We start from the raw sequence: 13689 nt of genomic DNA on the forward strand, positions 1-13689 counted from the left end.
AATCCAACAGCTGCTCTGTGGGAGAAGGATGGACAATCTCCTCCTACGTGATTTACTGCCTCTGAAAACTACTAGAGGGTTAGCGATGGGTTGATTCCCATTCAACTGCATATAAATAACAACAACATATGCTCTGGGCGCAAAGCATCTAAGCCATTTACAATGGCTGAAAAAGAATATGTTATAACACAGAAAAAGGATATGAAATAAAAATTTCAGAGGCCATAAAGTTTCACTTTTGGGACACAACACATGCACATGTTTATTTAAATGTTGTTTGTGGCTGCTGCCACCTTTGGTGGTAGGTGGAGAAGTTGCATCAGAGGCTATAGGGCCTGCATAGCATGGAATGTTTACTATTTGGCTCCTTAACAGAAAAAAACCTGTGACCCTTGTTCTAGATACCAGAAATACAGTCATCTACCACCAGACTTCTTTAAAGAAGGCGTAGTGGGACTACCAGCCAGGATCTTGCTTGAGAAACATCAGGTTCTAACCATGTGAGCCAGCCTTATTACTTTTAGCTGACATTGGCACTATCTTTGAGATCTCATTTTTAAAAATCAGATCAAACAGAGTATCTGTTAATGAATTATGAGAAACTACAAAGGTCAGAGCACCTGAGACACTGAGCTAGCTGAGAAGCAAAATTTATTTTGCTGCAGACCTCATGCTCTGAGGATTGAGGATGGAAAAGTTTAATTGGACTGATGGAGAATGAGTGGATTTGCTGAAGAATGTGAGAGACAGCCCAGAATGATGATCTTGATTTCCTTCTTTAATCCCAGGGAACTGATAAATTGTCTCCTGTGGATAGAAGCCTGAGAAACTGCTATCAGGGCTTCTCGTCATATCCTATCCTTTGCAGAATTTCTCTGAGAACATGAGAACTTCCCTGGGGTTATTAAATAGGAGAATAGATGAGGCTTGGGAGCCTCTCACCCCGTCAAACATGAGCAATGGTCTGCTCCCTTTGTGTTGTTCGTAGGTGCCACTGAATTTTCAATGATTCACAGCGATCCTATGAACAATGGAGCTGAACCTTGACTTATCCTGCACCATCCTGATGATCCTTGGGTCAACTGTTGTGGTCACCGTCAAGATGTGTAAGGATCTCCCTCTCTTTTTCTGATCTTCTGCCTTTCCCAGCTGATGATGCCTTTTTCCAAGGACTGGGCTCTCCTGACAATATATTTTTACAATGTGAGATGAAATTTCAGCATCCTTACCTCTAAAGAGCACCCTGGTTGCCCTTCCAAGAGAGTAAATAGGAGCAAGATGGAAGTGGAACAAGGCATGAAAAAGATATGCTACCTTTGAGGCAATAAATCGCATGAGAGAAGACTGCCCATCCCTCATTTGTGGAGCTGCTGGTGGATTTGAACCCTATGCCTTTGGGATTGCAGTACAGTTTCTTATCACAAGACCACCAGAGCTCCTGAAAAATACATTAAGATTGTTGTTGTTGTTATGTGCCATCGAGTCGTTTGCGACTCATAGCGACCCTATGTACAAGAGCTCTAAATGCCGTTCTATCCTGTGCCAACCTAGCCATCTCAAATGCACCCATTCCCACCGCTCCAGTCACAGAATTGATCCATCTCACCAAAGGTCTTCCTCTCCTTCACTTCCCCTCCACTCTGCCAAACATGATGTCCCTTTCCAAGGACCAGTCCCTCCTTGCAACATGCCCAAAATATGTCAGACAAAGCTTCAGAATCCTTGACTCCAGGGAACACTCTGGCTTCACCCTCTCCAGGACAAACCTGTTTGTTCTCCTAGCAGTCCATGGTATATTCAACACTCTTCTCCAGCACCACAGCTCAAAGGCATCAATCCTCTTTCTATCAGCCCTATTCACTGTCCAACTCTCTGATGCATAGCACATAACTGCGAAGACTATAGCCCGGATCAGGTGCACCTTAGTCTCCAGCCTGACATCGTTGCTCTTCAGTACTCTTGAGAGGTCCCTCACAGCCGACTTTCCCAATGCAATTCGTCTCCTGATTTCCTGGCTGCTGTTACCAAGAGCGTTGACTATGGAGCCAAGTAATTTAAAACTGTTAACTATCTCAATTTCTTCACCATCCATGCTGATGCTGCCAATTGGCCCAGTGGTTAGAATCTTTGTTTTCCTGACATTTAGCTTCAGTCCATATAGGAGGCTGTAGTCCTCTGTAGTCCTTGATCTTCTGCAGTAAGTGCCTCAGGTCCTCCTCAGTTTCAGCAAGCAGGGTTGTGTCATCTGCATAACGCAGGTTGTTGATGATTCTTCCACCAATCCTGATGCCACATTCCTCTTCGTATAGCCCAGTGTCTCGGATGATCTATTGATTGTGCTAATGCGAAACCTATACTTGGACCAGGAGGCAGTCGTCAGAACAGAGCAAGGAGACACTACATGGTTCAAAATCAAGAAGGGGGTCCATCAGGGATGTATTCTGTCTCCATACTTTTTCAATCTGTATGCAGAACATTAAGATTATGTTATTAAGTAATAGAAAAATCGAGTGAATAGGCTAGAAACCTTGATTCCTAAAAGTCTAAGCAAAGTGGAAATTCTGGGTCCTTTACTCTCCAGTGTGGCTAAACATCAAAGGATTACATTTTCCTTCAGATTGTGAGTAACTTTCCTAGCTGCCCACTCCAAAGCGTTGTCCAGTAAACAATTGACAAGTGAATGACTGAAACAAGTAAGGAAAATAGGAAGAAGGCAATATGGTCATGCATAATGTTATGAGTTGAATCAGGATGTAGGCAGAGCTCATCAACAACGTGCATTATTCAGATGACACAACCTTGTTTGTAGAAAGTCAAGAAGACTTGAAGTACTTACTGCAGAAGCCCAAAGGCTACAACCTTCAATATAGATTACATTTCAACATCAAGAAAACAAAAACCTCACAGCTGGATCAAGAGCCAACACCACAATAGAGAAGATATTGACATTAACAACTATTTCATTTTACTTGTATTCACAATCAGCACTCATGCTAGCAACAGCCAAGTAATCCCAAAATGTGTTGGATTGAAAATCTGTTGTCAAAGACCTAAGTACTAAGGAGCAATGATGCCAGTTTAAAGACTAAGTCATTGTAGTTTCAAATTTTGACAATGAATAAGGAAGTTTGAAGAAGAATTGATGCATTTGACTTGTGGTATTGGAGAATATCCCATCAACTGCCAAAACAACACACATCAGTCTTGGAGGAAATGTGAACAGAGTGTTCCTTAGAGGCAAAGATGACGAAGCTTCAGCACACTTACCACCTGCTATCAGAAGGGGTCAGTCCATGGAAAATTACATCATGCTGGAAAAGATGGAGGATCAGTTGGAGAAAGAGAGAAAGACAGTAATTGTTAACAATGGGCTCAAACATCAATAGATTGTGAGGGTGGCTCAGCACAGGTCAAAGTTCAGATCTGTTTTTCATAGGGTCACTGTGAGCGGTGGCACTCAGCTTGATGGCATCTAAAAACAACAATAACATAAAAATATAAGTTGTTAATGCTAACCCCTGTGTTGTAGTTTAAAATCTCATTTAGGAATGGGTTTTCCTTGTTATGTTAATAAGTTGGCATTAGTATTTGACTCCATCTGTAGAGATGTGATATAAGGAAGAATCAAGGTTCAATCACAGTTGGGCAAAGATAGAGTCCAGCATCACATGAAGATCATCAAGGAGCCACACTGTGGCCCAGACCTTGAGAAGAGACAGGGCTTCTTCAGAGCCAGCAGTGAAAGAAAACCCTCCTCTAGAGCCAGTGCCTTAAATTTTGACTTCAACCCTCGTGAACAAGGGGAACTCTGGTGGCTTGTGTACCATTGTAGGAACTGACTCTCATTGATCCTCCAGTGGATTTTCAGAGGCAGTAAACCACACAGGAGTTGGTTGTCCATATTTCTCCCGCAGAGCAACTGGTGGATTTGAATTGCGTGTGGGTCTGTTTTGACTTGATGATACACAATAAGACCAACAAATAAAGGAGTATGGTAGCTTAGTGTTAAGGAACTACACTATTAATGCAAAAACAGGCAGTTCAAATCCACCCGTTGCTTCTTAAGAGAAAGAACAGCAGCAATCTCCTTCCATGCAATCTATAGCCTCTGAAAATGAGTCGGCTTCGATTTGATGATAGTGAGAGTTACTCTATAAGGCTATTGTGCCGATTAAATAATCAAAGTTCTTCAGTGTGTATTAAGTCCTCAGTAAATGGCAACTAACACTATAGTTGAAATAGAAAAGGTAGAGAAGTTTGTACTGAATATACAGAGAACTCAAGGACTTACTTGAATTGGTGTTTATGTTTTAATGCCATATGTAGTGTGCATGGTGTAAAAGTCATGTGGTTCGAATCCACCAGCTGCTACATGGGAGAAGGGTGGGAAATCTCATGCTATTTATGGCCTTTGAAAACCCACTGGAGGGTCAACTATGGGTCTGTTTTGAGTAGTACACAACAGCATCAGCAACAACCTTTATTTGTAGTTTAATGTCTTGGATGATTTTGTGTTCTTGCCTGAAAATTCAGCTAGCAATGTCAAATGGATGGGGCTATTGTGAGCATCACATGTATGTAACTCATTGCTATTGCATTAATTCAGACTCAGTGACCCTGCTGGACAGAGCAGAACTGCCCTGTACGTTTCTTACGGGGAACGTATTGACTCATCTTTCTTCCAAGGAACAACTGATGGCTTTGAACCACTGACCACTTATTTGATGATGAGCCCAGTGTATATTCTTCTGTGACACCAGGGCCCCATTTACAGGTATGTAAATGCCTGGAATTTAGTGAGTTCTCAAGAAATACTGTTTTATTTTTGACAGAGTCAAATATGAGGAAGTAATTCAATTTAATTAAGAGTGTTGATGAGTTGTGTTCTAGTTAATTGAACTGTAATATGTAAATCAACCTTATCGGCTGTGACAGATAAACACTCAGCACCTGGCCTGGTTTGGTTGAACACCTTTATTTGTTTGATTTTGAAAAGTTTGTTCCCTTTCTGTAGTGTCTTACCATTTTGGATTCATCAATTCTGCCTGTAATCTATCTCTTTTTGCCTTTTCAGGTGAATGAAAGGTGTTTCAAGAGGTTTAAATTGCGGAAATTAAAAGAACTTATTTAAATTAGTAAAAATCCGTTGCAGACACAATGGATTAATAGGTTGACACCTCATTATTCCCTGTTTATTCTTTAAATAAGAGGAGAAAAAAATTGGAAAAAAATATTAACTCAGGGCAGTGGCAAACATCGTTTTAGAGAGACACTCTGTGGGAAATTAGAGTTCTAATGGTTATCCTTCACCATTTATTTTCCTTCAAGTGTGGCATATGGCAGCCTGTCAGGAAATAGAAAGAAATGGTTGAGTCTTTGCTCTTTGGGAAGCTGATAATATTTTAAAAGAAGAAAACAAACAAAAAGATGTGTTCACGATACCAATATGAGAGTGGAAGAGCATTATAAATTGTTGAGTTGACTAAAGTAACATTCAAATAAGGCTAAATAATGAAAGTTAATGCATCTTGGGGTAGTGCAAATGTTTAACAAGCTTGGCTGCTAATGGAAAAGTTGGACGTTTGAATCTACCCAGAAGCACTTTGAAAGAAAAGCCTGGAGATTTAATTTCTAAAAAGTAGCCCTTAAGAAACCCTGTGGAACACAGTTCTCTGACACTCTTGAGTTGCCCTAAGTTGGAGATGACTCTAGAACAGCTGGTTAAAGGAGGCTAACGGTGAACTTGAAGTGGTGCTAGTGCAGAATGCGGGATATACGTCGGACAGCCAAGAACAAATACATCTGTCATGAGGAGTGCCCCTTAGACATAAAGAGGATGGGAGTCTGTCTCTGATACTTTGGGCATGTTATCAGGAAGGATCAGTTCCCTGGAGCACAACATCATGCTGGGCAGAGAGTCATTGAGAGAGGAAGACCCCAGTGAGATGGATTGACACAGTGACACAGCGACAGTAGCTCAAGCACAGGATTGTGAAGATGTTGCAGGACTGGGCAGTTTTTCGGACCATTGTATCTGTGATTCAGAGCTGACTCCATGGCACCTAACAATAATGATGAAGGGAGACTTTGGAACGCAGTAGCGTGAGATTGCCCTCCTCATGATTCATGCACTTTCCTACAGTCAGACTGATGAGATGTGTCCTTGCTTTATCAACTTTTCTCACCCTAAGTGGGAACTCACAGGGCAAAGAGGAGGAAGCTGTGGGTGTGGTGTTAGGGGAGGCTGTTCTTTGGAGAGGGGCATCATGTTCGTAAAGGTGGAGTGTCAGTGAGAGAAAGGAAGACCCTCAGCGAGAGAAATTGACATGGTGGTTATAGTAATGAGCTCAAGCATGTCAGAAATGATGAAGGGGGCACAGGATAGAACAAGGTTCAGATCTGTTGGTCATAAGGTTGCTATGAGTCATACTCAACTCAATGGCACCTAACAACAACAGTAAGGAAGCTCTGGTGGTGTAGTTTGCTGGGGTTTGAATCCAACAGCGGTTCCACAGGAGAAATAAGGGCAAACTTACCTGTGTGAATTATAGTCTCAGAAACCTGCCTGCCATAGGGCCAGCTATGGTTTGGATAACTCTGTGTGTTTGTGAGAGAGAGAGATAGACAGAGAGAGGGGAGGGAAGGGGGGGAAGGATGGGGGGATTGAGGGAGGGAGGGAGAGAGAGAGAGAAAGAGAGAGAGAACGTGAAGCACTTCATGATCTTCACCTTGAAAGTCTTCAGTCTTGGCTGTCAGGGACACACACGTCCTATGCCTTGCAGCATTATTTAGCAACATCTTGGTCTCCACTCATTAGATGCCAGTAGCACCTCACCCCCCTCCAAATGTTTCCAGATATGGCCAAATGTGCCCCAGGGGTGTGGGGCTAGAGATAAAATTGCTCCTGGTTGAGAACTATGGCTTTAAAAGGATTCTTTTCAACTTCTTTATGGGTCCCAGGGGCGTTAATCTCTCCTCTTCAGTAGTACTGAGGGAAGGCCGTCATCCAACTCCTTACAGACCCTTCCAGAACTGACTGACTAAGCCTCATTGGCAGCCCAGTGGGAAGCTCCTCAGAGCAAGCTGGGCACCTCCCATCAGGAAGGTTGCATGCAGCTCCAGGTCCAAGTGCCAGGCTGCCTGAATTGCTCTCTGAGGTAACCTGATTTTTATCTCAGGGATTCTTACTTTGAGAAAGTAATTATGTGGGAATAAGGATAATCCAATTTTGTCTGCAGAATCTTTCTAAAGATCAGACAAGTTGAGAAAATCAAGCACGCTTTGGTGAATTACTGAAGTAAAATCTGTAGCTCCTCCTCCTAAAAAATGTTGCTGTTGTGTTCCGTCAAGTTGGAACTGACTCATAGCTGATCCTCCAGCAGGTTTTCAGAGCCAGTTATCTGGACAAGAGACTGCCCTTTTTTCTCCAGGGGAGCAGCTTGTGGATTCAAACCATGTGTCTTTGACTTGGCAGTGTACTCTTTACTACTAAGTCACTCGAATTGCTGTCTTCATAAAAGAATACTCTGGAATTATTTTAACATAAATGGAGCCATAGAAGGGTGCTGGGAAGCCCATGGTAGGGAGAAGGAAACTACAAAGTGGCATTTGAAGAAAACAAAAGCTTTAAGGGATTGAAATGTCCACTTTCTAAAGATTTAATGTTGTTAATAACTCACATTATATTTCTGCCATTATTGGCACCATGCATATAATTTAAATATTTTAGCTTCCATCATACAACTGGATCTACATTACTGACCTTCAAGGGCCCCATTCATAAGGGATGAGGACAGGGAACAATGAGCTTCTTCATGCAGGGTCCAGCTGACAGGGATTCCCTGCGTTATCAGACCAACCTGACCGAGCAAGGCTTTGGAGAGTCTTCCACCATGTCAGGTGGGGACAGAGAATGAAGGTGGGCACCTTTTGTGACAGGGAGAGAGCCAAAGCTTGCATTATCCCCACAACTGCCCCTCAACAGATCTATCACTTTTGTTCCAAGGCAGATGGAAATCTCCATTAAGACTGATAAGACTGAGGATTTTGTTCTGCTCAGTTCCTTTTATTGTGACTCCATGGCTTAGGGAAATGAATTTGGGGCAGCAAGGTTTCAAGCCAAGATGAGAAAGAGAAGCCATTCTTTCCAAGAATTTCTCCTATTGTCTCCTTGAGAAAATATTTATGGGTAAAGTTCAAGTGAAGCTTTTACAATGTTCAATGTTTTAAGACAGGCTTTGAGAGAGTCCATGTAAAACTATGTTTAAATGGAAGGTGATCTAATTAGGCTTCCCAGGGAAAATCAAGAAACCTCAAGATAATTTCCTATCTGAAATCCAATTGTATTCTCAAGTGAAATAGGAATACCACTCTGAATTATCCCAGATCCATAGACTGCAGCAAAATGTATAGCCAAATTGGATTCTATTTTTAAGTAATTAAGTTATTTCCCTTCACAGGATCTATAATTTGCCTTGAACAAATGCAATTTGCCTCAGAAAGATAAGGCATTGCAATTTTTCCTCCAAAATGGATTTTCTGTGCCAGAAACACTTACTAAAAGCAGCCCAAATACTGCCTTAATTGCATCCTGGTCATCATCTTAGAGTGCTTGCTCAGAGTGGTTGGTGTGTGTTCCAAAGGGGAGTTATGGATAGCTGGTGGACTTTAAAAATTATTCTTAAAAGGTGATTTATATTTGCTCAAGAACCTGGGGCTTGTGTAATGATAAGCTAGAGGCAATGTTACACAAGATTCCAAACCTTGTGCAAAATGCAGGCAGCATGGATTTTTCTTGATCTTTTAAAACCACCAATATTATCTCTTAGCTGCTTCACTGAACCCTTGAGAAGTTAACTAGGTGTTGCAACAGATTAAGAATAAAATTTCTATTTGCATATATGTTGCAAGAGGATATATTTGGCACAGCTAATTTAATGAAGAAAACATTCACTTTTGGCTTATTTTTGTTGTCAATTCAGTTGACTTACGGCCAGGTGTTCTCAAGGGCAGTAGTGGGTAAGGGGTTATGAGCAAGGGTTTAAATAAGAAATCCACTCCCAAAGTATGTGAGGCCCTGAAATACTACTTAAAAGTCTATAAATCTCTGTTTTCTTCTGAAAGGGCAGTAGTGATGTCTATGTGCTGAGATGTGAAAAATGTACAAGCTTCACGTGGCCTGGCTTTAGAGGATGTTTTCACACATAGAACAGTAGGAGAAAAGTATAAAGCACTGTATCACACACCTGTTTTCCTTTATACATTTACCCTTCAGGACAGAAGAATGGCTTTTGAAGGAATGGGTACTGGCTAAGCCTTTCCAACCTTTCATCTTGGAGTTCTTAAGCAATCAGATTCTGAAGTCACCTTGCCTGGTTTCAAGTATTGTCTAGCACTTGACTTTGACAAAGTCACTTAGCTTTTCTGTGCTCATTTCCTCATCTAGAAAATGTAGGTAACAGAACCAAAATCTAATTGTGACAAGGCTCAAATATCAGAAGTACCCAGAACAGTACCTGGCACATCATCTATGTTTCTAGTGTTACTTTTGTTTTCTGCCACAGAAATAAATATATCAATAGAAATCAGAACATAACACTAAGGAAGTTTATCATAAACATTTTTATTAACAACTTAATACAAAGACTGTACATTGTAGATTCTGAAATCAACCACGCCTGAAAAAAATCACCATTTATATACCACTTGAGGCTTTGGTTAGAAGGGCCATCCTGTACAGCAAACTCAAGAGTGTGACCAAACCACTTAAGGACAGGGGAAAAGAGATGTTCCACTGGAATGGAGATTATTTATGCACAAACAGCTGAGGATCATTTCTAGCTTCATATGATTCGCTACACACTCTGAAATGTTCTGTTCCCTTCCTACAGTCTTACAACCAGACACACAGCAACTAAGAACGTGGCCACAGGTCCTGCCTAAACGCTCATCAACATGAAACAAACAAACAAACAAAAGGTTCATATAAATAAGTCAATTAAACTTCACAACAACTAACACGGGACAAAATCCAACAGCCAATAAAAAAAAACCTGTACAATATTGGTCAGTCTTTGACATCGGAAAAAATGTGTAACGTAAAAAACCAGTTCTTTATAGTATCAAAAAAACCCTCAAAGTCTTTTTCCCATCTGTGTTAGCTAGAATGAAAACTTGAAGATTCTGACTCAGTTGAGACTGAAGAATGTCCACCACGCTTTCCTTTAGAGAGAATCTTGAGGCTGGACCCCCTGCTCACAGAGGTCAGTGCGTGTTGGGCAGAGGTTTTAAATTTGGCCCCAAGGAAGGCATAGAGGATGGGATTCAGGCAACAGTGGAAAAAAGCAAGGGCCTCGGTGATGGAGATCCACTTGTGCACGGTGTTCTCAAACTCACAACCTTGTTTGATGATTTCCAGGAGGATGAAGGAGTCGATGCTGATTCCAACATAGTAGGGCAGCCAGCAGGCAAAGAAAGCCAGGATGAGAATGACAGTGGTCTTGAGGGCCTTGCGCTTCTGGTGGCCCTTGGAATGTGACAGCTTGGAGATGATAATGCAATAGCAGGACAGGATGACAATCCCCGGCAGGATGAGGCCAACCATGATGTGTTGGAAGTGGAACACCACCATCCACAAGCTGTTAGGGTAGAGGCGGTCACAGATATATTTCTCTTCGGATACACTGACATTTGCGAAGATGAAGTCTGGAATAGTCAACAGCAGAGCAGGCAGCCAGACACCAACATAAACCACCTTCTCAGCCAACAGCTTCCTTGGCCTCTGGCTGTTGGTGGCATGGACAATGGCGAGGTATCTGTCCAGACTGATGAAGGCTAGGATGAGGACGCTACTGTAGAGGTTGACCGTGTAGATGATGTGGACTGCTTTACACAGGAACTTCCCAAAGTACCAGCCTGCCACTGCGTCAGCGGCCCAGAAGGGAAGTGTGAGGACAAAGAGGAGGTCTGCCACCGACAGGTGCAGCCTGTACTTGTCCGTCATGCTCCTCAGTTTCTTCTGGTAACCCATGACCAGAATAACCAGTCCATTCCCGACTATGCCAGTCAGGAAAATGATGGAGTAGATGGTGGGCAGAAAGAATCGGTTAAAATTGGCGTTTTCTTCCCCAAAGCAGGGTTCCTTTATGGAGTCATAGTCACCTGAGCCCATTTCGTCTGTTTCATTATCTAAAATGAAGACCTGTAAAAAAAAAAAAAAAAAAAAGCAAAGGAAAGGCTATTTACTCTCAAGCTCTGCAGGCAAGTTCAAAAAGGGCTTCTGGGATTTGTCAGAAAACAATTTTCATAAACTCAATTTGGTCATAAACCTTCTTTAGAAAATTGGTTCCCACAGAAATACTGGGTTAGGGCGCCAAAGCAGCCTTAGAGGATCCTACAGCCACCCCTCCCACCCACTTCGCGGGCACTTTATTACATCCTCTTTTTTTGTAGAACCAATTACAAAATTCTTTGTTTAGAACAAAAGGGCGCTGAGATTCTGAGGTTTCAAAGACGCATCTTTGTTAACTCTTCTGCCCCGCCCACAAGAGGCAAGGGGGTGGGGGGAGAACCCCAGCCTTGGGAGGGAAGAAAAATACAAAGAACTGTTCCCTGGTGGGGCCTAGGACAGCTTGATGGTAGGTGCAGAAGGCAGGGGTCTGCAGGGCTGGGATTAACATTCTGTACGAAGATTCTCCGGAGTAGAGAAAAGAGGTGGGAGGAGTACTGGGAAGTCCCAGAGACGCATAATTCTCTTAAAGCATAAAAGCATTTCTCTACACCCTTGTCTAAACACAAACCATTCCGTAGTTTCCAGCAACACGTGGTGGAGAAGGGGAATGCGGCTTTAAAGAGCCCTGGGGGTGTTTGGGGTCAGGCACACGGGTGTCGGTAGGGAATGAACCCTCCCCGCCGGCTCCAGGAGGCGTGCGCCTCCTCGCCCTACCTACCTATCTGTGTTGATCACTAGGCTCCTTTGGGACGTTAATAAGGCGCGGCATTTTCCTGGGTGGGGAGGTCACGGGGTTCGGACCCGTGGTCCTCGCCCCAAGTTTCATTTCCTCACTTTCCTGGGTCCCTTCCCTTCCCACCCCGCCACCTGATAACTGCTAATGGGGGTCGGCGGTCTGCAGCCGGATGGCTCCAGGTGGTGGGTACACTGGGGGGCCTGAGCAGTCCAGCGCACCCGCGCCCCGGCGCCCCACGCGCAGGCCTGCAGCCGGCGGGCCCGGAATCCCCGGGCTCGGCCCGCTACCCTGCTGGCTGTCCCGCAGGGCGCTGGGGAGCGATTGGGCGGCTCCGCCCCGAGCAACTTTGAATTGCGCGCCGCGAAAGGAAACGAATAAGCCTCACTAGCCAGGGGCTTTTTCAAAGGCTCCAGGAAACCACTGACGGTTAGACTGCACAGTTGGGCTCCGAGAAAGCCAAACGGTTTCCCCGCCTGCACCTGTCCGTCTGCGCCGCGGCGACAGGACCGACTCAGGTGGTCTTCCAATCCCCACGCCCGCCTCCACCCTCCGCGCGCGCCTCCAGGTGCTGCTGCGCCGAGACTGCTTAGGCCCCTTCGACCTCTGCAAGATCAACAAGATCCCCGATGCCTGAGCCCCTAGCACCCCGCCTGCGGCCAGGCTTTAGGGCTGGCGCTCCGAGTGCCCACGTCTCCCTTCCTACTCCAAGGCTGGCGGGCTGCTCCCAGTCACTAACAGCTTCTGCTCCCACTCGGGTAAGCGACGTGCTGGTCCGCTCGCCTTTCCCACGCTTCGCTATTATACTCTATGTCCGTGCAACAGCACATCTCTGCTGGCCACGCAGTTTTCTCAACAAGCGCCAATCGTGCAGAGCTGTCTCCTTTGCCCAAAGTTAGCCCTCTGGGAACTCAGCTCTACCTCTAAATTAAGAGACTTAACTTTCACCAAACCCAGAGCCTTTGCACCGCGTCTGGGAAGCGCGAGTGTCCTCGCTGCACGGGGGCACAGAAGGTTCCTATGTTTGCAAACAGCACGCACGCCTAGTGCGCGCGCGAGACTCCAGGCGGAGACGCGTGCAGTCACCTACACGGCTCTTCCAACTTTGCTGGCCCCACTTACAATGGAAAAATAACCCAAACCCATCCCCGGTGCTGCCACACGAAACAAGACACCTCTCCAGATACCCCTCTCTTAGGAACCGGCACTTCCAATGGTCAGATTACTTCTGTCCACTGGGAGAGGAACAATGTTCAAGTTTATGCATTTATACCGTTAATAAAAAGCAGGTTGAAATAGGACTTACACTAATTGCGTCCATGGTCACTGTCCAGTCTTCAAGCCACAGTAGCTACCGAAGAACCCAACCCCTCTGAGCCACTTTACTACCTGCTGCCTTGGCCAACAGACTGAAGTTTTCTAGCCTTAGCTGGACTTTTATAAAAACCACACTCCGCGGGCGGCGCATGCGTCGCGTGCGCGGGCGGGTGGGCGGGGCGGAGATGGGGGGGAGGGCGCATGGATGCGTGCCTGGTCCGCGGCTGCGGAGTCGATCAGGGAAGTCCCGGGGTTGAAGCCCTTCTGCGACCATCTCAACGCAAATCTTGAAGGAGTTCCCGAACTTGGAAAAGTGGGATGCGCCCCAGGGAGGTGGGAAAGGCGGCTCGAAAAATCCGCCCTTTCTCCCTTGAGTGTGGGAAATCCAGATTTGGGAATTGTACGCGGG

The 13689-nt window shown here is 44.7% G+C and overlaps 1 protein-coding gene across 1 annotated transcript; it reads right to left on the reverse strand.

Moving 5' to 3' along the window:
- Positions 1 to 10011: 10011 nt before the first annotated feature.
- On the reverse strand, positions 10012 to 13284 carry CXCR4 (chemokine (C-X-C motif) receptor 4). The gene is made up of 2 exons (XM_006894445.1): positions 13270 to 13284; positions 10012 to 11200 (listed from the first exon to the last, which is right to left on the reverse strand). Exons 1-2 carry the CDS (start codon positions 13282 to 13284, stop codon positions 10157 to 10159), a joined length of 1059 nt encoding a protein of 352 aa, XP_006894507.1. The 3' UTR covers positions 10012 to 10156.
- Positions 13285 to 13689: the final 405 nt, after the last annotated feature.

The sequence above is a fragment of the Elephantulus edwardii genome, unplaced genomic scaffold (assembly GCF_000299155.1).
Source record: "Elephantulus edwardii isolate Elephantulus edwardi_28Jun2011 unplaced genomic scaffold, EleEdw1.0 scaffold00143, whole genome shotgun sequence".
Classification (NCBI taxonomy): Eukaryota; Metazoa; Chordata; class Mammalia; order Macroscelidea; family Macroscelididae; genus Elephantulus; species Elephantulus edwardii.